Below are 24,235 nucleotides of genomic sequence, written 5' to 3'. Positions count from 1 at the left end.
AGGGACCATGCCATCTTCTTTCATCCATCTACCAAAAACTATTAATTTACAGAGAAGCTGCTTTCGAAACATTATTCTAGGACCAAGTTAAAACTAGTTTCATAACCAAAGTACGAAATACCTTGGACAAAAAAAGAACCTTATCTACCATTTTTAATTAAAAAGTTCAATTTCTCCCTCATTTCTTTTTCAGTGTTTATATTATTCAAAATGTGCCTCTTGAATATTTGAAAAAATAACCAAGAGGCTATAAAGACCTCTGGCCATTACAATGGCAATAACTGACAATAGATACATAACTGAGATTTCCCCTGAAATTTTAATAATTTTCAAATTTCTTGAGTTCTAGAGGTTTTCTTAGCCCATTAGAATCTTAAGTATAAATTGTGTTAAAAAAAAAAGAGAGTTTGCTGTATATGCACTAACCAGTTTAAAGCGTGCAATTTTACATAAGCATTAAACACAAAATGCTACCAAAGAAGGCAAAATATGTGGGAAGCACTTACTAGTCAGTCATTGCCTTAATGATTGCCAAGTTTCAACTATTTATACTATCCAAAACCTGGTACATTCTTTAAACATATACCTGAAAGAGATTTAAGAGGTGTATATACATATGAGGGGGGGAAAAATTATAATTTCAAATGAAATCAATGATGCTTAATTCTAAACTAGTTATCATATTACCTTCACTCTTCACATCACAAATTTTTTAACCCATGCATTAAAACTAAAATACTTCCCTACATTAATCTTCTGAATTACAAACCCAACATGTTCTTTAATCATGGGTATGCAAGTTCTTTTCAATAAGTGAAATACAAAGAGTCGACATTATGCATAAAACACAAATATGCTATATCTCAGAAAGTTTTCAGCAAATAAGAACCAAAAAGGTTTCAGATACGTTAGATACATAGAAATGGCATGCATTACAGAAGGTTAGATCAGACATTTTCAAAATGAGGTGCATAATTTCTCAACAACCCTACATGAGATGCATAATTTCTCAACTACCCTACAAACAGTGATGCACATCAGCTGTACTTCTGCTTGCTTTGTATCATCATCCATAAATCCTGAAATGTATTGTGAATCAATTCATCTGGAAACTGCAATTATCATTAACAATTCAAAATAATTCTGCTCAATAATAATATCACTGATATTCAATAACAACAAGATTGACTAAGGTGCAGTTATTACATGAGGAGAGCCCACCAACACAATGATCCCTGGAAGGACATCTTTTTTGTGAAGTGAAATGAGGATTCTTGCTGTCCCAGTAAACACAGCTGTGACAATTCAAATGATCATTTAATTTAAACACCACTTCATTTGCCCATATGATTATATCCTAAAAATCACCAGCTTCACTATTCTGACAGGGCTACTCACAAAATTGCACTCATCAATCAGGATTATCTAACTGAATCATTGAATTAAAATTTATGTCCTTTCAGATTCTCATATTTGATTAATTCAAATACAGTTCTTGGGAACTGCTGTTATTTTAATTTCTTTGATGACTGATCATATGCACTTTGTCATACTTGCCATCAGAAGACAATGCACTCACCCAGCATCATAATATTTCACGAAACAATCAAACGCTGTTGCAGCTTGTAATGAGTTCAATCGCACTTCTGATGGAACTCACCAAACAAAAATATTGAAGAGTAATGCATCACACATTGTTGTCTCTAAGCAATCCTCAAAAAACCTCTTTATAAAAATGTTGCTTTGCTTGCAATCTGATAAATAACCTTGAGAAGAATACCCTGAATTCCGTGATCTACTTGTATACGATGCACTGCCATAACTATTAACCCTCACTAAGACATGAGTAAATGAGCAAGAAATGCACCTTTCAGTACTTTGGATAAAAGGCAAGGAATTATTTAGTATTAGTCCTAGTAACATGATGTAAGAAAGTGAAAAAAAAAAAAAAAAAATTATCAAGAACTAGCCAAAAGAAAAAAAATTTTCGCCCATGCTAGCAAAATTCTTGCGTATCACTGACAGAATCCCATAAGCCAGAGGTTCCCAAACTTTCTTGGTTCACGGAACCTTTAGTGTCTCAGTAATTTTTCCAGGGCGCCCCTATGCCAGAAGAAATACCTAACAGTTCCGTTTATTATGTAGTTAGGTCCATACAACTTAATAAGTAATGTTGAAACTGTGAACTACCTAGAGCTAGTAGTTCGCGCAATGTCTGACAGATGTCGAGTATCGCTATCTTTTCCTCGAAAATTTAAAATATCCGCGGCACACAGTTTGAGAACCACTGCCAGAATTGCTGTTCAATTACCTGTCTGCACTGCTCAGAGAACTTCATGTCAGATGTAAAATTCCCATAGGTCTTTTTCCATAAATTTCTTTTTCTAACTAGAATTTAGTGCTACTCAAATAGTATTTATTCCAAGATTATTGCTCTCCAAATATACATTGTGTAATGACTTGTAATGACTGATGATGTTACCAACAGCAAATTCTAAATTGGAAATTGAAGGAATTAATCATAAAAGCTACTAGGCTTTTCATACCAACTAAGAAATGCTCTTCAAGGTATAGGCCTAAACAGATGTCAGATGAACTGATGAGACTTGTAGTAGAGAAGAAAAATGCACGGTATGCATATAAATTATTACACAACACAGATGCCTATGGTAGATATAAACTATGTAATCAAGTCACAAAGGAGGTTAAGCAAGCGAAGGCAGATTAGAAGAAATCTTTGGTAAAGGATGCAAAGAAAAACAGCAAAGACTTTTTTACTTATATTGGTGTATTCTCCAACAGGGAGGCTGGTCATCAAATACTAAGTCTCTCTGTCCCCATCATGAATTAGTAGAACTAGAAGAATTAGTAGTACAACAGGATAACCACCCTATGTCTCTGCTGGAGAAATTTCTGTATACTTCTGACAGAGTTCTTGGGTCCTAGTAGACTGTCTGCATTGTTAACGGAACTTCACATTGGATTTCACAATTGTCTCTGGCTTTCCTTCATTCTCTACTACATCAAGTATACTACCACCCAACTGGTATGTTATTCTGGGATTACTATTATCCAAATGTATTGCTTTCATTCATCAATGTTAAACCTCAACTGCCAATTTTTCAGCACATCTACCTAACTGAAGTAGGCTTTGATGGAGTAGCATATCCTAGTTACTGTTATTGCCTACACTGCCCACCTTTGTATCATCAGTAAACTTTGCCATTAAACTTGATTAAATATTATTAATAAATATCGAAAACAGTAAGAGATAAAATTCCAAACTGTGAGGGACTCCACTAATACCATCATCAGCAAAGGGAGTAACTGTTAATAACCATTCTGTCTCCTTCCACTCAACCACCACTATAAGCAGTAATTTAACCCCCTAATGCCACACAGCTTCAATCTGTACAGCAGCTGTCACATGGAACAATATTCAAAACCTTACTGATATTTAAGTATATGATGTCAAAATTATTTTTTGCATCCAGTTCCTTTGTGACTACTTCATAATAGTCATAAAGGAACACAGTGATCCATTATTTTCCCTAGCACAGAAGTCATATTTATAGGGCTGTAATTATTTAATTTGTCCCTCCGATCCCACTTTGAGTAGGCGAGACCTTTGCATATCTCCAGTCTCTAGAAACCTCTCCCAGATCCAAGGATGCTCTCATAAATATCACTAATGGATTGCTTACCTTTTTTTGCTGCTCCTTTTAAGGTACACTATATGAACAGATTCCATCAGCCCAGTACCTTAACTCCCAGTTGAAATCAGGTATAACTCTGGTATTCTCATCCCTAAAAACTTTTACATGTGTGAAATATAAGATGGAATATATTTATTCAGTTTGTCAGTAACCTGTACAGCAGTATTTCCCCAACAATGTCTGTAGGACTTGAAAATAAAATTGTTTTTTTTTTTTCATAAGTCAACAGTTCTATTAACAGTGATTGGAAATACAGTTATGCCAATAACAATTAAATGTATACTAAATATAGTAAGTATGAATACATATCATTGTTTTTAAAAAATATTTATTAATCTGAATGAATAGTTTCTTTTTAAGGTCAGTGGTCTCTACCTCAAATATAAAAGTGGACTGTGGTTTCACCCCAAATATAAAAGTGATGTGTATCTGAAAAGAGGTCGGAAAACACTGCTGTACAGGCTCATTTATAGTTAAGCCATTCACATCCAGTGGACTAACATGGTTCATCCTTTTCCTTCTAGTGTTGACATAAGTAAAGAATTCCTCACTGTTTTCTTTGAGTTCTCAACCGAAGACTTCTAATTTGGTTTAGCATACTGCAACTTAATTGCTCAGTACTTTATACTTACAGTAAAAAAAGTAAAAGTAAATTGCAGCCATTATCAACCCACTGCAGGATGGAAGCCTCCTCAACAATTCATGTTGAGGGAAATGGACCATAATCTGCCACGCTGGTCCAGTGCGGGTTGGCAGATCGACCGTATTCAGCAGTCAGGGGCTTGAAGCGTGTGCTACTGCACACGAGCGTGTGCTACTGCACTCCCGCTCCTGCCCACTCGGCTAGGCTTCTGTATCTCCTGATAATTTAAAATCATTCCATGCATTTTTTTTTTTTTCTCTACCACTAGTCTCATATAACATTTACATCCAAACCTTGAACAATATTATCTTAGTTGGTATTAAAAGGGAAAGTAATCACAGCTTCTATGATTACTTCCCCTTTTAATACCAACATTTCTATTTGTTAACAGCGGATGATCACATTGAAAACAAAATCTAAAAACTGTCTAAAGCCAACTAGGTATGTTTGAGAAAGATAATCAAATCTGTTTTGTAATTAACACACTTATGCCAGTTTTGATAGCTGACAATGTCCAAAACCAACAGAGAGCTTCGGAATGGCAGGAATGACCCAAGACCCACTGAACCCCATATAGAGAGGCATGTGTATTGAAATAATTACTAAGGTGGGGAAACATACACACTGAATGAAGAACAATAAAATCTAACTGAAAGTGTGAAAATCAAGGTGTGAAGATTTCAACCATGACGAAAACCATTAATGACAACACACATTACATCTTACCTGTTCATGCATATCCTTGACCAGTTTGTGTGGCATTCTTTGAGCATGTATAGCCAACTTAAGACCACTGTAATCTTCCAAGCAAAGGCAAAATCCCTTCCCTTTGCCAGCATCTTTAAATAAATCCAGCACATTATGATTACTGCCACCTAGTGGTTCCTTTACCTAAAGACTCTTAATGCATGAAGTTGCTGCTGATAATCAGGTCAGGAGTATTGCTTTCTCTTGTTGTATCCCTCATGATGATATAAAAAACAGTCATCCAGTAATCCAGAAGTGTTCTACAACTGAGTGAGCAACCAACTCACAAGCTAAGATCAAAAGTTGGAAAGTAAAATTTCCAATGAAAAGACATTCTAATTTACTGCCACAATCTTTTTGCTATATAATGGTTCATTATACTCATCACAGTTGTTCAACCTATAACACACTCCCATGTTGATTTTTCCAGTGTTTAGACCAACTCAATATCGCACACTGGCAACCTATGTCAACCAGGTGTACTGTTTTTGAACATAAACTAACCAATCATTAATATCTGTTAATCCCTCCACTGAGAGTTTGTCATGTCCTACATAAGCACCACGTGTCAGAAAATTATAAATATGCTCGTAGGCCTTCAAGGGGAAGTCTTGCCTGACCAATTTGATTGGATACTATGATGGAGTCACAAAAAGAACTGGATGCAGGGAATAACTTTGATATTATATACTTGGATCTTAGAAAGGCTTTTGATACTGTTGCACATGGAAGACTGCTGCACAAATTGGAGCAGTGTGGCATTGGAGGCAAATTGCTGCTATGGATAAAGGGGTGGTTGAGGGGGAGAAGACAGAGAGTGGCAATCAATGGACACTGCTCATCGTGGACTAATGTTATTAGTGGAGTCCCTCAGGGGTCAGTATTGGGTCCATTATTATTTTCTGTATTTATAAATGATATTGATGATGGTATATCAAGCTTAATGTCCAAGTTTGCAGACGATACGAAGGTTGGCAGGGTTGTCAAGGACACTACTGACACTATGCTGCTGCAACAGGATCTGGAAAGGTTGAGCAGATGGGCTGAGAGGTGGCAAATGAAGTTTAACATTGACAAATGTAAAGTACTACATAAGGGAAACCGCAACCCCAGAGCAACGTATCAACTCTGTGGTACTACACTGACAGTGGTAGTAGTAGTAATATAATAAGAGGGGTTTACCTCAATATAGTGCGTAGAACACTTCCGTATGATACCCTCCAGAAATTAAAACTGAAAAAACTAAAAAATCGACAACTTACCGGTACATTAGAGTAAAATATAAATAATTTAAATAATCAATTTAACACAAATCAAATCAATTTAAAACAATTAAAAATCAAATTAATGCAATTAAACGAATCTAATGAAAATATTCAAAACGATTTTCCTTCCTGAAGCTGACAACGCTTTTCGACCGTATGTTGTGATCACAGGAATGAAAATTCAATTGAGTAGTACAACTCTGATTCATACTATCTAGTAGTAGAGAATGAAAGGGACCTGGAGGTGGTTGTGCAGGCAGATATGACGTTCTCTGAGCAGTGCAGACGGGCTGCAAGAGTAGCTCATGGTGTATTGTCAATGATATATAGGAATTTTTCTAGCAGGGATAAGGAGGTGATTATTCCCTTTTATAAGGCAATGGTCAGGCCACACCTAGTGTACTGTATACAGACCTGGAGGCCTCATTTCAAGAAAGATGTAGAGCTGCTGCTGGAACGAGTACAGAGAAGGGCAACAAGATTAGTAAATGGAACAAAGGGGTGCTCTTATGAAGAAAGGCTTAAGTTTTGTAAATGACAGTGTCTGAAGACTAGGCACCAGCAAGGTGATCTGATAGAGGTTTATAAAGCCTTGAATGGTTTGAGCATGCTCAATGCTGATTGGATTCTTCCTCTTGCTCAGAATAATCACCTGAGAGGGCATAAATTCAAATTCAGGAAAGACAGATGTAGGATAGACGTGCGGAAATTTGCCTTTAGCCAGCGGGTGGTTGGTTGGTGGAACAGACTTCCATCCCTTGTCGTGGAAGTTGATAGCCTAAATAAGTTTAAGGCTCAGCTGGACAGGTATTTCGAATGAACAGAGGGGTGAAGTGGAAGTGGTTATTTTTTATTTATTTATTTTTTTTTTTTTGGCTGATGCTGCATAAGCTTGCTTTCTTGCATCAGATGCCTCTACTAATGCTAATGCTAAAATGCTAATAAAGGGGCCAAATTCTAAGTTTTACTGTATTAAAATGGATAAATAATGAAACAAAATAGTAAACTTTTTTTTGCACTTGGGGAGGGGGAAGAAATCATGTTTTCCTGTTGCAAAAAAAAGAGAAAGAAATTCAAATTCTGCCTTGAACTATATGATCTAATATAAACAAATATATATGATCAAATATATGTGAAAACAATATGATGAAATATATGTGAAACCCAGAACAAAAAATAATTTTTTTATATCTTATATTAATTAATCATGTTTATGTGTAAATGTAGATACATATGTTATCCATCCAGATTTTATTTTCAAACATTCAATAACCCCACAATTAACAGGATGGATTCATTCATGCCAATCCTGTTTCTATTCATCTCATAAAAATTGCTTTCTAATGGTATTTAGTTCAAATTAACCCAAAACAGATAATATTTTCTCCATTCGGTAGAACAGAGTAAGATCAGATTTTTTTTAAATATATAAGTTTTCCAACATTATTGTTGCAGATGATTGTACATATCTGAATAAATGTAGAGATAAAATTACCACGTCTCCCCTTTTCTTCTTTTGAATTTATTGGGCTCTAAAGCATTTATTGGGTTCTTACTAGTGGTTAATGGAAACTACCATAACATACCACATGCCTGGTTTGTTTGTTATATGGTTTTTAGGAGCATTAGCAACTAAGGCCATATTGCTCCGGGGATATGCAGTCGTCATTCCCTGACCTTTCCGCATCCTCCGTATTTGGTGGTCACGGGTTCAAATCCCGGTCTAATCAAGAAGCATGTGCTGCTGCTGCTGCTGCTGCTCCTGCCCACCTGGCTACGGAGGCACCCACATGCCTGGTGTCATATCTATGTGTTTATAGGACTGCTAACAGGTCCACCATCACCATAGGTGGAGGGGAGCCAAATGGTTAGTTCTATTATATGGCTGTTAAAGAGCACAAAACTTACCGAAGTATCTCCCTTGGTAAGGGAGTGTGGAAGCAATTGCAGGCATTTTCAAGCTGTGACATCAAAAAGTGGTGGTATCTCTTTGACATTTTATATGTCCCACCCAGATCTTGCAATCTAGAAATAAGAGCCAAAAATGTGTTCTACCCTGTCAATAACTAGTAAACACCACCTTCCTTGTGAATCATAAATATTAAAGACCAATGACATGTAAACATAATGCAGGCTGATTAGTAACATAGCATTCATGGAAAACTTTACAGACATTTATATTATTATTATCAGTTTATGTCTCTGTTGAGGAGACACCCCCTGGGACAGCCATTGGTTAGAAGGGTGTGGGTTACATTCTAAGGTGTGAAGTGGACTCCATGAGCAAAAGGTTACAAAGTCCATGGGACATTCACCCTAAAAGGTTGAATACAGAATTTTGAAATACATGAATAATTATGATTTTATAATAGAATATTTAACATTTTGGCATCATTGACATCACAGAATATTTAAAATTTTGACATCTTAGGTTGACATCTAGAATACTGAAAATATATAGTTAAAAGGGATCAAAATTAAATGCAGTTTTTGAGCCGAGTGGCTGTGCACTATAGTTGCACAAGATGATAGGAGTCGGCAAAGACTTTCAATCTGTAGGCTTTTTCGTTACAGAGCTTTTCCGGTCCAATTCTTAGTTGATTGAAGAGTTCTATTGTGTTTGCTGGAAAAAAATGACGTAGGCTGTCCAGGTTTTTTTAAGTTGCTTTGAAGAGGATGTCTTGTTTCAGCATTCCTGGTGGTTTCTCAACGAGAGTGAAACAAGCCGTGAATACTGGGATTGTCTAATTTTCCTGTTAGCAGTTGGGCTATTGTGAAAATGTTTCTTGTGTTAATTCTGTTTCTGGGGAGGAATACTGAGATTGGAAAGTAGGATGGCTCTAGAGATAGTAAATGGGTGATTTGAGATCCTGTTCAGCCATCTCAAGAGCCAGTATTCAATACTAAGGAAAGTTTTCAGGTTGGTCGGTGGGGCAGAGGACCAAATCTGTGAAACATACAGTGGGATGGGAAGTATACATTTCAAGATATACTTTTTAACAGGATCTGGGTTTCTAATGCCAATTAACTCATGTTTGGCAGCCTAGAGCGCTGCATATGTTTTTGCTTTGATGTAATCAAAGTGCTCGGAGAATGTTAGTCCCTCGTCCCATTTTAGGCCAAGGTCTACGTGTGATTTAACCTTCAGAACTTCGCAACCGCTTACCAGCATAGAGATACTGTTCCTGCTCTTTTTCTTTGTAATTGTCATCTGGACAGATCTGCTTGGGTTTAAATGTAGTCCAATACAGTCGAGGTAATGCTCCAGTTCTTTTATTGTGTTATTGGCTTGTTGATTTGTTTGCTTAACTTGTTGTAGACCTTTAGATTTGATGAAGAATTTCGGGTCATCAGCATATGTAATAAAGTTGTCTTTATGGGATGCCAAAAATGGTTCCAGAGCTGCAGCAAATAAAAGTGAGGAGAAAACGGCTCCCTGTGGCACTCCTTGTGAAATGGAGTAATGGGCAATAAAATTGTCATTACAGATTACGAGGCATCTTTTCTTCAGAATGTTACATAAAATCTTCAGGAGACCGCCTTGTATTTTGAAGTAGAAATATAAAATTTGGTCCTGGGCCGTTATCAAGATATTGTCAAAAGCTGCGGATATGTCTAGGAAGATAATATCGAGCTGTTCCTTATTGTTGAGAGCGATCTGCATCCGAAAAAGGGTCTCAAGATTTGTGACAGTTGATGGAGTGAAGATGCAGAGGACAATGCCCAAAGCAGTGTTGGGTGAGGGCTCAGAGAAGGGTCTTCTCAAAAATTTTCAAGATGGTGCAACTTATGGCTATGGATCTATAGTCTTTGGCATTTTTTTGTTTCTTTATTTTGGGAATGGGCCTGACTATGCAGCTGTTCCATATACAGGGGAGAGTACCTTTTTGAATGATTTCATTAACAGTGTGATGCAACACCTCAATAATGTAAGGGCTGCTGATTTCTGCCATGAAAAGAGGGAAGTTATCAGGACCAACATTTATGGCTTTCATGAGATTTTCTTTGGTAATTGTGATGATTGTTAGAGGCGTCTTTCTGAGTAAGTTTGAGTTGGATTCTTCTTTTACTGCGATTCAGTGAAGGAGGTCAATTATTCTCTTCCTGTTTTCTTTGGATGCTAATTGTTTGGGCGCGGGAAGAATCAACTGTTCTGATAAACTGAGTTTATCAGAACAGTTGATTCTTTCAAGCTGTCTTGTTGTTTTGCACACACACAAGGCAAATAAAATTTTGTTTTTTTGCTTTGCTAAGCTTTTTAATATTCAAGGAGGTGCAGCAGCCTCCAAAAAACTGGTCACAAATAATACATTTAATTGTGAGAATCTCAGTTTTTAGACATACGCTACATATTTTTTCAATGGGAGCGCTGCTAGCTTCAGCCATTGTCACTATGAGGGAGGAAGAAACACAATGCAAACATAGTTAGCTCTGTTGGAGGTGGGTTGTAAACAGCAACAGATGCCAATTATTGCTTTATTTACAGAAGATCTTTCTGTTGCCCTGAGCTATCCTTGGCCTTGTATGGGAATTATCAGTGGGCCTTAACAGTAGTGGTTCAAAAGCAATATTCAACAAGCCAAAGGCAGGCAATATGAGATACTAAAAATGTAAAAAGGTGCTTTACCTGAAAGAGCAAAATGAAAACAGACATCACCATTTGGTGCTCTCTTCTGGCAATCCAAGAGTATAACATGTTGTTGGGTTACTCATACTTAAACATAAAAATCGACAGACTTAACATGAGCAACTTCTTGCACTGACACTGCACATGACTGCATGCACACTATCTATCTATACAATAGAATTGTGGCTGAATTCACGGGGTGGTGGGGGGAAAACAGAGTAAGAGCGTTACTCAGGTCTATTAAAGAACAATAGCTCAGCCAACATCATAGAAAGCTTAACCCACTTTGATTTCTATGATGATTGTAACCCACTTTGAAATTACTGCAAATTCACAGCTGATCAGTTGAATGGCTAAAGCACAATCATTTAAACCAAACTAATACAGATTTGGCATCTTGCAAAAAGCCATCTAACCTCAACTGCAAATGCCATTAATTGGCCTCTTTGAAGTATGTTTCATTTTTCTAAAGGCATTTAAGAAAGACACAGTCCAGCTGCTCACACTATTGCTTATGCTCATTTGGTTCGGAACCTGAAGGGTTTCTATCTTCTTGTGTTGTTTATCATCCTACACATGCTTGGTCAGGTCTGCCCATTCCACAGAGGTGATCAGAAGAACAGCTAATGGATGCAAATTTCAAATTATGACTTTCCAGGAAGCTAAAAATTTTTTTTTTTTTTCCCCCAAAAATATTTGGTTTCCAAGGTGCTAGATTTTTCATACCTGTTTCATATCTGGATAACTACCACAGCTTCTTGAAGAAATGCATCTCCCAACAACAATAAATTCAAAGTATTATATGATTGAGCAGTTTGTTGATAACCAAATTCTGAGCTGATGTATATCTCCCACTAACTGTTCCTAATCATGTCTGAAAGTTAAATGTTCTAGAAACTTTCCCATGACTTTCTTTGGTAGGCATGGGAAGATTTTTCCAAAGTGGGCAATATGCTACCACCGTAAAGCTCACAATCGAGAAATGTATATACAACAAAGCTACCAAAATGATTTCTGTCATCACAGTTGACAAGGACTTTAATTAGGAAATAAACAATACAATGATCGTAAGGAGTTTAACAAACATAAGGGATCACGCTACTTCAGGAAGCTAACCTATAGGTCGCAAAACATCAATTTCCCAAAGATAAAATTTTGGAATGCACATCTAAAAAATATGGAAATGTAATGCACAAAAAAAAAATAAATAAATAAAGTAAAACAGCAGTATAATGAATGCCAAAGTAACAAAAGATTCAGTTTAATGAAATCACTTCTCATTCCTTGCCAATGTACTGTCATCATCATCAGCCATTATCAATCCACTACACGATGAAGGCCTGTCCAGCAACTTTCCAGTTCCTTCTGTTTTGTGCAGTGGCCATCCATTTACTACCCACAAACTTAATGAATTTCATCTGTCCATCTCCGTCGTTGTCTTCCAGGGTTTTTCTTCTAGCTCCTCTTGGGTACCATTCTGTTATTCTCTTAGTCCACCTGTCATCATGTCCTTGAGCTATGTGTCCTGCCCAAGAACATTTTAGTTCTTTAGTTTTGATAAGAATGTCCTTTACTTGAGTTTGCTGTCTAATCCATGTGTTTCTCTTCTTATCTAACAGTCTGATTCCCAATATAATTCATTCCATTCTTCGCTGTGTAGTTCTCAGCTTCTTTTCCATTCTTTTGGTGAGTGCCCAAGTTTCGCTTCCATAAGTCATGGTGGGTAGTATACATTGGTTCATTATTTTGTTTCAGACAAATTAGGATATTGCTCCTCAGTATGTGACTATATTTTCTGAATGTTATCCATCCAAAATTTATTCTTCTCTTGACTTCCAGCCATTTATCATTATTACAGCTGATGACTTTTCCCAAATAAATATATGACACCTTTTCAATTACTGCTCCTTCAATCATTATATCCCTTTCTATGGCATACTTGTTCATCATTGCTTTTGTTTTAGCAATATTATGTTTGTTGTTTGTTATTTGGTTTTTAGGAGCATTAGCAACTATGGTCATATTGCTCCGGGATATGCGGGTGGTCATTCCCTGACCTTTCCACATTCTCCGTATTTGGTGGTGATGGGCTCGAACCCCGGTCTAATCTCTTATATCTATTAAGATTTTCCTCTAATTCTTTGGGATCGTGGCTTATTACCACAATGTCATCTGCAAATCGTAAATGGTTTAGGTACTCTCCATTCACATTGACTCCTTTCTGCAACCAGTCTAATCTTCTGAAAGCTTCCTCAAGGGCAACAGTAAACAACTTTGGAGATATGGTGTCTCCTTGTCGAACTCCTTTCTCAATTTTAAATTTGCTACTGTCTTTGTCAAGTCTAATAAAGGAGGTAGCGTTCTCATATATTTTCTTCAAAATCATAATATATGGGGTATCTATGCCTTGTCTTTCCAGTGCCCGAAACATTGCCTTATGCTGTATGGAGTCAAATGCCTTTTCAGAATCCACAAATGCCAGGCATAATGGTGTTTTATATTCATTTGCTTTCTCCATTAGCTGTGACATTACATGAAGGTGATCCATAGTTGAGAATCCTGTCCTAAAGCCAGCTTGCTCTTTCGGTTGATTCTCTCATTACTATTAAAAAAATACTCCACGAGAAGGGTTCCAAGTTGGATGAATAGTGAAGTTGCCGCATTACTTGAGCAGAAAAAGGTGGCATGGAAAGGTTACAGAGCAATAAAAAGTACTGAAGCCTATAACAGCTACAAGGTGATGTGTAATAGAGCCACAGAAAAGGCACGACAGGCAAAGGCAGTTTATGAGACATCACTAGCAAACAGAGCAAAGAGGGGGGATAAAGAATTCTTCACATATATAAATGCCAAGAAGAGCAGGACAAACCAGATCGGACCTTTACGTAAGGGAAAGGGGATAGTAATAAATACACCAGCTGCCGTTGCAGATGAACTCAACAGTTATTTTGCATCGATATTTACAAATGAAAAGCCTTTTGTGGCAATGGGAAATTGTGGGAGCGAAGTTAAAAAATATGTAATTAATGATATTGAAATTTCGCAAGATTATTTAATGAAAAAACTTTCAAGCCTGGAGTTGATGGAATATACCCTATAATCTTAAGAGAGGCGGCAAGCGAATGCACTGAACCATTGGGGCTAATTATGCGAGCATCACTAGACTCTGGGGAGATTCCCTTGTATTGGAAAAGTGCAAATGTATCTCCCATACATAAGGGTGGCTCTAAAAGTGAAGTTGGAAATTATCGACCTGTCAGTCTGACTTCAGCAGTAGGGAAAAGCATGGAGGCAATGATCAAGGGTGGAATTCAGGATCATTTGGATCGAATTGAAATTCTCAAGGATACTCAGCATGGTTTTGTAAAGGGAAAATCATGTTTAACAAATCTGGTTCGCTATTTCGAAAGGGTCACTCACGAGCTGGATTTAGGGAATAATTTCGACACTGTTTATTTAGATTTCAGCAAAGCTTTTGACTCAGTCCCACATGAGTGGTTGCTTTATAAGCTGGAACAGGTTGGAATCACTGGGAAAATCCTTAGATGGATAGAAGGATGGCTTCAGGGCAGGAGGCAGAGGGTTGTGATAAATGGCTATTCCTCAGATTGGGTTGATGTAAGAAGTGGGGTTCCCCAAGGATCAGTATTAGGACCACTGTTGTTTTTAATTTTCATAAACGACATTGATGAAGGGATAGAGGGCGTGATGTCTAAATTTGCAGATGATGTTAAAATTGGTAGAGTAGTTAATGATCACTGTCAAGCTGAGCTTCTTCAGAGAGACCTAGATAGACTTCAGGAATGGTCAGAAAAATGGCAGCTGTGCTTTAATCCAACAAAGTGTAAGCTATTACACCTGGGAAACAGTAATCCCAAAAAAACTTATTCACTTGGTGGAGTTCAACTAAACCCAGTACTGGAGGAAAGGGACTTGGGTGTTACGATACGGTCAGACATGAAATTCTCCGAGCATTGTAAACAGGTTGCAAGGAAGGCCCATGGTGTCCTATCAATGATCTATCGAACTTTTGCAAGTAGAGATAGGGACGTGATAATCCCATTATATAAGGCTTATGTTAGGCCAAACTTGGAATACTGTATTCAAGTATGGAGACCGCACCTAAAGAAAGACATCGAGCTTCTTGAAAGGGTGCAAAGAAGGGTAACTCGCCTGGTGAGATCGGCAAAAGGGCGTCCTTATGAAGAAAGACTTCGAATATGTGGGTTGCAGAGTTTGGAAACTAGACACCTTAGAGGAGATTTGATTGAGGTGTTTAAGGCTCTGAGAGGCATCAGTAAAATGAATGAGGACAAAATTTTCAAGATTATAAATGATGCTAGAACTAGGGGACATAAATTCAAGTTACGGGGGGAAATGTTTAGATTGGACTGCAGGAAGTTTTATTTTAGCCAGCGAGTTATAAATTACTGGAATAAGTTGCCTTCATGGGTGGTAGAGGCCGACAGTTTGGGGAAATTCAAAGGTCATCTGGATAGTACTTTCGGGTAAGGGAAGCACATAGGATGATAGGTTTAATTTCTTTTTTTTTTTTTTTTTTTTTAATTATTATTATTTAGTTATTTATTTTATTTTATTTATTTATTTTTTTTTTTTTGTTTTTATCTTTTTTTTTTTTTTTTTTTTTTGGCTGGTGCAGCATAAGCCATAGGCTTTCTTGCACCATGCGGCCATTACTAATACTAATACTAAGTATTCTTTCTAATCTGTTAGTAATGACCCTTGTGAACATCTTGTAGATGTGGGATAACAAGCTAATTGGCCTATAATTTCCAATTTTTGATTTATCTCCTTTCTTATGCAGCAAAACTATGGTTGCATTATTCCACTCCTTAGGCATCACACCTTTTCTAATGCATTTTTTTTTTTTTTTATGTGAACCCCAAACATAAGAGGTATTAGAACCTATAACTTCATCTTCCTCTGGGGCTTTCTAATTCTTCATTTTCTTCAACGCATGTTCTACCTCATCAGGAAGGATATTGGGTATGTTGTATGTGTTACTAATTTGTGATCCATCTTTCCCACTGCTGGCATCATTCCCTCGCTCCTTGTATAATTCTCTATAGTATTCTTCTGCTATTTGAATTATGTCTTCTCTATTATTTATGAGTACACCATCGCTATTCTTCAGTTTCAATATCATTTGTCTTTCTGTATTACTGCTCATGTCTGCTGATTTAAGTCCTTTGTTTTCCCTTAAAGCTTGTTCTACTTTTCTTGTGTTAAATCTTCTTACTCTGAGTCTCTTTTTAACGGCTTTGCATAACTCAGTATACTCAATTTTCTCCTTATTATTATTATTAGCCATATGGTGCAAGGAAGCCTGAGGCTTATGCTGCACCAGTAAAAAAAAAAAAAAAAAAAATTTATGAATTACCCCGAGAGAGAGAGAGAGAGAGAGAGAGAGAGAGAAGGGAATCACCAAGAAGAGAAGAATGACGATATCCAGCTCAGGACCCCGGGTGTGCCAAGCCCATACCCACCAGATGTGAGCCCCTGGGGTTCTTGTCCGTGTTTATCTTGCTCTTAATTTGTCGTCTTCAGTTCATCACAACTGTTTCTTGACTAATTTTTTCTTCTTTGGGTTTCTTTTTACCTATAGTATACTCAATTTGATCCTTGGGCTTTATCACTTTCAGAAAGTTGTAGATATCTTGGTCCTGAGCCATCTGCAGAAGCTCAAATGCTCAAACTTGTTCTTAAGTTCCAGTACATACTGCTTTTTTTCCTCTTCTGTTATCTCAAAGACCTTCGTATTATTTACTCGAGTCAGTTTTTTCCTTTCTTTTCTTATATCTATATCAAGTGTGCATCTTACCATTCTGTGATCACTTCCAACATTTACCTTGTTCAGGATGGTAACATCATTCACGATATATCTTCTGTTAGTGAGGATGAACTCGATTTCATTAGTTGTTAATCCATTTGGGCTCTTCCATGTCCACTTTCTGTTCACCCTTTTCTTGAAAAAAGTGTTCATTACTGACAATCCTCAAGATTCTGCAAATTTTACAAGTCTTTCACCTCTCATTTCTTTCACCAATTCCAACTTTCTGCACTGTAGGTAATAATATTGATGTTCAAATGCTGTTATCCTATATTAATTTTGCTCACTTGGTGGCCCTACCAGGACCACCAAGGGAGCAAAATACATTGTATTATAAAATTTAAAACAAATCTTAAATTTGAACATTAACAGTACTATGTAGATACATGTACTATGTATCTTTATGCAAAAATCATTAATTTCAATGAATATCATTGTAATAAAAATATCAGTTTAGTGCAATAAAAATTTATACCACTACAAAAAAAATATTTGTCATAGTGAAATAAATAAAAAAAAAAAAAAAAAAAACTTTATATTAAAATGATACGAATATGCTATTTGATCTTTGATCCTTAGCATTCGGCAAGGCTGGAATAATTTAATAACCAAGCAGTTAACTGGCTGTTCAAGATTAGTAACTTATGAACTGTCTACCTTTCCTCAAGATCCATAAGATATGGAAATGACAGTGCAGTTTAAGTACAGTTACATATTTAGTGAAATGTGCTAGTAGCTGCCAGCACTGAAATTATGTTTGTTTATAATTCTGTGTGAAGAAGTACAGTTTTTTTTTTAGTACAGTTGTTTTAGTACTGTTAGCACAACAATGTACAGTTGTTTAAATTGTATAATCTGAAACTGCACTTATTACAGTTTTATAAATAAATCTGAAAATGGAAAAGACTAGTTTCATGTTTATATTTTTTTTCCAGGAAGAATTAATAAAAGTTCTGTTTAGTTGAAAATAGCAAGAGTAAAAAACACAATTTTTTAATTTTTTGAATTTTTCACTTAAAAAATATAAAATATAAATAAATATATATTTTGTTTCCCCACAAAAAATTTGTTACACTGAAATTTTAGCATTAGTACAGGCATACAATGGAAGAAAGCAAGCTTATGCAGCATCAGCCAAAAAAAAAAAAAAAAACTCCCATTTCACCCCTTGATTCGTTCCAAAGGCCTGTCCAGCTCAGCCTTAAATTTATTTAGGCTATCAACTTCCACAACACAAGATGGAAGTCTGTTCCACCATTCACCACCCGCTGGCTAAAGGCAAATTTCTGCACATCTATTCTACAATTGTCTTTCCTCAATTTGAATTTATGCCCCATCAGGGGCATAAGTTCTTAATCTGAGCAAGAAGAAGAATCCCATCAGCATTTAGCTTGCTCAACACATTCAAGGCCTTATACAACTCAATCAGATCACCTTGCAGGTGCCTACTCTCCAGGCACTGCAATTTGCAGTCTTTCTTTGTAAGATCACTCCTTTGTTCCCCTCACCAATCTTGTTGCCCTTCTTTGTATTCTTTCTAGCTAATCTACATCTTTCCTAAAATGATACCTCCAGACCTCTGCACAGTACTCTAGGTGTGGCCTGACCATTGCCTTGTACAACAGGTAATCACCTCCCTGTCTTGCTAGCAAAATTCCTATATATCATTGACAAGATTCCATGACCTGCCTTGGCAGCCCATCTGCACTCTCAGCGAACTTCATATTTGACTGCACAATTATCCCCAGGTCTTTTTCACTTTCCACTTCCCTGAGTATAGTACCACACAGTTGTTACATTTCTCTTCAGTTATTTCTACCCATATGCAGTACTTTGCATTTGTTAAACTTCAGTTACCACTTCTCAGCCCATTTGCCCAACTTATCTAGATCCAGTTGGAGTAGCATACTGTCTTTACTGTTGTTAACAACTTTGCCAATTTGGACATTAATCTTGATATACCTTCATCAATATCATTGATGAATACACAAAACAACAAGAGGCCTAGCACCGAACCCTGGGGAACTCCACTAATAACATTTTTTCCAAGAAGAACTACTCTCTGTCGTCTCCCACTTAACCATCCCTTTATCCATTGTAGCAACTTACCCTTAATGCCATTTCTCTCCAATTTGTAAAGCAGTCTTCCTTGTGCAACAGTATCAAAAGCTTTCCTGAAATCAAAGTATATAATTACCAAAATTATTTTTTAACATTCAGTTCCTTTGTGACCACATCATAGTATCCAATCAAATTGGTCAAACAAGACCTCCCTTTAACAAACCCATGCTGTGTCTTAACTATTGCTGCAGTCTTGTCTAGATGATTTTACAATGCTTCTTTAACCAGTGACTCCATTATTTTTCCCGGAGCACAAGTTAAACTAACAGGTCTATAGTTACTTGTGTTACCTTTTGAATCCCACTTTGTGAATTGGTGATACATTTGCACACCTCCAGTCCATGGGAACCTCCCCTGAGTCTAAGGAAGCTCTCATAATTATGGCTAAGGGTTTGCTTACTTCCCTTGCTGCCTCCTTTAATATAATTGGATAGATCCCGTTCACCCCAGGTGCCTTGCTTATTTTTAACTTCAACAATATCTCCTCCACTTTGCTCTCAGTTATTACAAAATCACTTAGCTCCCTGTTAGAGTTTGACAAACTTCTGGCATTCTCCTCAATGAATAGCTCCTCGTGTGTGAATGTAGATGCAAAATACTCATTCAGTTTATCAGCTACCTCAGCATGGTCATCAACAGTCAACCCATCTATGTTAAGTAATCCAATGTGATTCATCCCTTTCCATCTAGACTTTACATAAGTAAAGAACTCTGCTGTTTTTCTTTGCATCCTTTGCCAAAGATTTCTTGTAATCTGCCTTCGCCTGTCTAACCTCCTTTGTGACTTGATTACAGACAAGCTTGTATTTGCCAAAGGCTTCTGTGTCACCTGATAATTTATATGCATCCCATACATTTTTCTTCTCTGCCACGAGCCGCATTCATTTATTTGACATCCATTTAGGCAACCTTCAACAGTATTTCTTAGTTGGAATGAAAAGCCTAGTAGCCTCCAAGATTAAGTCCCTGAAGGCTTCCCATTTAGAATTCAATGTTGGTAACATCATCAGTTGATTCCACTGTACAGAATTTAAAAACTGTCTGAGACCCCTGTAGTCACCTTTACGAAAGCAAAAGCCCTTCCCTTTGATGGTAGTTACATCTTTAAGTAATTCCCATATCAGTACGTTGTGATCACTGTCACCCAGTGGTTCCTTTATCTGTAAATTCTTAATGCATGAATAATCACTGCTGATAATCAGATCAAGAGTATTACTCACTCTGATTGCCTCTCAAACATTCTGCTGTAGAAAACAGTCGTCCAATATATTCAAAAAAGTCTTGCTAGTGTACGAGTGACCAACTCACAAGTTCCAGTCAATATCTGGAATGTTAAAATCCCCATTATAAGACATTCTGATTTACTGGCCTACTCTATTTCTCTGCACAATTGCTCATTATACTCATCAGATTCATTATGCCTATAACACACACCTACTCTCATTTTTCCTTTCCCTGTGCTTATGTCACACCAAACAGACTCAACATTGCATTGTCTATCAACAGCAATTGGATACACTTCCTTAGATTTTATGTGTTTCTTAACTAACAACATAACCCTCCTCTCTTTCTGTCCTGTCTATCCTTTCTGGTACACATTGTACTCCCCAAATTCCAATTCTGCACTGCTTATATCTCTGTGACACCACGTCTCTGATATCCCAACAATATCTGCCTTTGATGTCTTGACTAGCACTTCAAGCTCATTAAATTTATTGTTATGTTGTTTGTTATTTGGTTTTTAGGAGCATTAGCAACTAAGGCCATATTGCTCCGGGGATATGCTGTGGTCATTCCCTGACCTTTCCACATCCTCCGTATTTGGTGGTCACAGGCTCAAACACCGGTTCTAATCAAGAAGCATGTGCTATGCACTGCTGCTCCTGCCCACCTGGCTACTGAGGCACCCATTAATTAAATTTATTAACTATACTCCTAGCATTGGTGTACATGCAAGTATACATGCACCTGTTTCTACTCTTAGTTACCCTAACACAGCCCGTGTATTTATTTGTTCCACTATAACTCCCAACAGTCCTGGAAATCTCCATTGCTTTGCTTTCCACGCTGCTGCTCATTCTAATAGAAGTAGTGCAAGAATCACTTTTGCCTCTGTCTGCGGCCACTGTTAACCTTTTAGTCTGTGTATCCCCACAAGCTAGCAGTTTTCCATCACACCTAATACTGCCTCGATAACATTAGCAAATATTCTTGCACCCATTCTATTTAAGTGTACCCCATCCCCTGTAGAAGCAGTCTCTCCTGTAACAAGCACAGACCAGCTAGGCTGAAAAAAATTCTATCCCTTGAGCCTTGCACAATCTCTCCAGGGTTGAATTGATTGACAAGGCTCTCATCACATACTCCCTCTTATCGTGTCTATGCAGAATTGCAGACACTATCACATTCAACCCTACCTTGCGACTTTTTTTCAACATTGACTGTACTTGTTCATTGTATTTCCAAAAAAAAATTATACCAGGGTGCATGTGGCACTGCACACAGTAGTGTTAGAAAAAGGTTGTGAAGATAAAATTTCTAGATGTCATAGTCATTTGTATTGCAAGTGTGCTGGAACTGCAGTGCAGCGTAGTTAACAACTGCCTGAAGCATACAACAGAAAAAGTTGGCAGTTTTATGTTCTAGGGTGGATTGAGTTACTCTGGCCCCAAAAAATTTCCTGATGGGCCCAAAGCAGCAATCATAACTGACAGATTAGCATGCCAGTACAGAATTACTTATGGTGATGTTGAAACCCTCACATGGCATAAGATATGGTAATGTTCTTGTATTCTTGATCTTGTAAATTCCTCTTCAATTACATGGCCATCATGAAGTATAGAATGAAAATTTATTTATAAAATCACACAGATTATAAATTTCATGTCATACATTAACCTTAAATTTAGGGGAAAAAATGCTGATAAAAATATATAAATTTATTGTGGGTTGTTCAATTTTTGAGGATTTTGCACATCAGCTGGTTTGCTCATAATGTGCTGGTTCATATGGTTTATTTCTATACAAATATGAGATCACAAGCCAATTTGCATATTTTAGATCTGATTAACCCAAAGCTTCTGTGTTACTTTAAGAGCTATAAAGCATTTAAAAAGAAAGATAAACCAATTTCTACTTCCACTGCAAGTTCCATTTCTTCCATCAACAAATCATCTTCCTGTGTCATCCCACTATAACAGTCATTTTTGAATTATTAAGTTAAACATATTTTTATACCTAATATACATTGCACATTGGTAAAATGCAGCAAAATGCAGTCATTGTCAAACATGGCCCAAAGCAACTATTTTATTTTCTCAACAGCCGCAGTTCCATCATGATAAAAACAGCTGTATCAAAACATCCCAACTCTCGAAAGGTAGGAATCATATGGTGTCAGCTCAGTAATGTTTCACTTTGGGACCACATATTCAAACCTTGAAGAAAAGTCTAATTATGAAGTTTGCTGTGAATGCACAACAGCAGCAACTTTGGGCAGTGCAGAATATTTTTAATAGTATATGGAAGAAATTCCTTCTTTTTATACTCTGACACAGCCTCAAGGTGGCTAGAGAAGTTTACAACATCACTGTAACTTTTTGGTAACTAATAAACCAGCACTGCAGTTATGAATGAGCTATGCAGTTTTGCTGGACAAATGGGCTCGAGCATGAACAAGCCTGGAATAGTTTCCTTACAAGATCTGTGCACTGCCTCAACGCTACATGACCACAAACAAACATAACTTCGTTCTGCAGTTTCTGGCTGGGATAGAGGCAGATGATGTGAATTTGGAATGTCTTATGGGTCAATGAAGCTGATATGAGCTAAAGAGAAATGAGGCAATCAAATACTTAGGATGTGTTAGGGTTACTAAGGGCAAAACCAAGTGGGAAGTTTTGAAGCTAAGTCATCAATCATGGACATTGAGGGGATATCAGAAACACAGTACCACTGAAATGTAAGGAATGCAGAATTTGAATATTGTCAGTACAATTGTACAGGAAGGACTTTTTTTCCCCATGAAGGCAACACTGCTGCACATATGTGAAGATACTGTACTGAGCAAAGCCAATCAGTGTAGTGGTGAATGTCTATGTAGTGTGATGATGGGTTATGTTGCTGTGTTGAGTGACAATCTCTTAGCCCAGTGAGAAGCAGAATATGCAACTTGGTGGTTTCTCTCCTTGCTCCATGAAGGCAGGTCGTCAACTATTATTCTAAAATTCCCACTCTGTGTTCCATAGTGACAGGCTCAGCACAAAAATAAAAAAAGTACTCAGAAAACTAATGACCTCCATACCAAAGGAAATCATAAAACCTAAAATCGGAAGCCAAAACCAAATAACCAACGGAAAACCTAATGAAGTCTCCCTTGCGGTTTAGTACCAACCTATTTCATCAAATTCATAGTTCCAAGGTCCAATTCCACTTTTCTGAACACTTTAATGACAAATTTCATACTCAATTGAAGGAACAAAGTTAGCTATAATTTCACTAATCTATGCTTTTAAAATATCAGAGCAACTCCATGTACAATATCTAAGTCTGCCCCATTTCAATTGTCCTTCATTCAATGATAAACACGCTCCATTCACATTGCTTTATATTTAAAGCATCTATGCTTTATTTTTCCAAGATTCATCTGCGTCTTGACTTCCATTTACTCAGATGTATATATATATATTTTTTTTTTGGTAGTTGTTGGCACATCGGCTTCTGTGGCCATAATGCACCTCCCAAGGTTTTTGCAGTACTTTGATCCAAGCCCGAGGTGGGATTCAAACCCGAGACCTTTGGGTTGCCAGGCAGGCACTTTACCCACCCGGTCGGCCTCATATGTAAAGAAGTAAATCATAAAAAATCACATTTCATATTGCAATCATTATACAAAACTTTTCATCCAAACTCTTCAAGACTGTGTACAGGAGGTACAGACAAGGCAGAAGGGGAGGGGGAGAGTGATGTTCTTAGTTGTTAAGCACACAGAATCTAAGGCAGTGCACTCAGCTGACATGGGTGGCCAGTGCAATTTAGAGTGTTTGACATGACATACATACTACAAAAACAAGAGTTGGAGTTGGCAGAGGAAGCGTGAGAACCAATTTAGGGTGGCTTTGCAGGGACTCTTAGTATGAACATATTTTATTATTTTTATTGAAAATATGTGTGCAATTTGTGTCATATTTTTCATACAATGTGCATGACAAAGGACTATTTTGAAATAAACAGTTGCTATTAAACACACATGGCTCTTGTCTTCTT

At 37.1% G+C, this 24,235-nt stretch overlaps 1 protein-coding gene across 3 annotated transcripts in view; it reads right to left on the bottom strand.

Annotated features, from left to right (window-relative positions):
* ICA69 (islet cell autoantigen 1-like protein) overlaps nucleotides 1-24,235 on the bottom strand; it is a 206,569-nt gene that overhangs the window by 170,161 nt on the left and 12,173 nt on the right. For all 3 annotated transcript variants that reach the window (XM_090372977.1, XM_090372975.1, XM_090372976.1), the window contains exon 2: nucleotides 507-586. In XM_090372977.1, the coding sequence (XP_090229103.1) occupies nucleotides 507-517 (11 nt within the window). In that variant the 5' untranslated portion in view covers nucleotides 518-586. The remainder of the gene's footprint in view (nucleotides 1-506; nucleotides 587-24,235) is intronic.

The sequence above is a fragment of the Mastigoproctus giganteus genome, chromosome 4 (assembly GCF_048544385.1).
Source record: "Mastigoproctus giganteus isolate SK-2022 chromosome 4, ASM4854438v1, whole genome shotgun sequence".
Taxonomy (NCBI): domain Eukaryota; kingdom Metazoa; phylum Arthropoda; class Arachnida; order Uropygi; family Thelyphonidae; genus Mastigoproctus; species Mastigoproctus giganteus.
The sequence above is the reverse complement of the archived record's forward strand: the minus strand, read 5'-3'. Positions and strand labels throughout refer to the sequence as shown.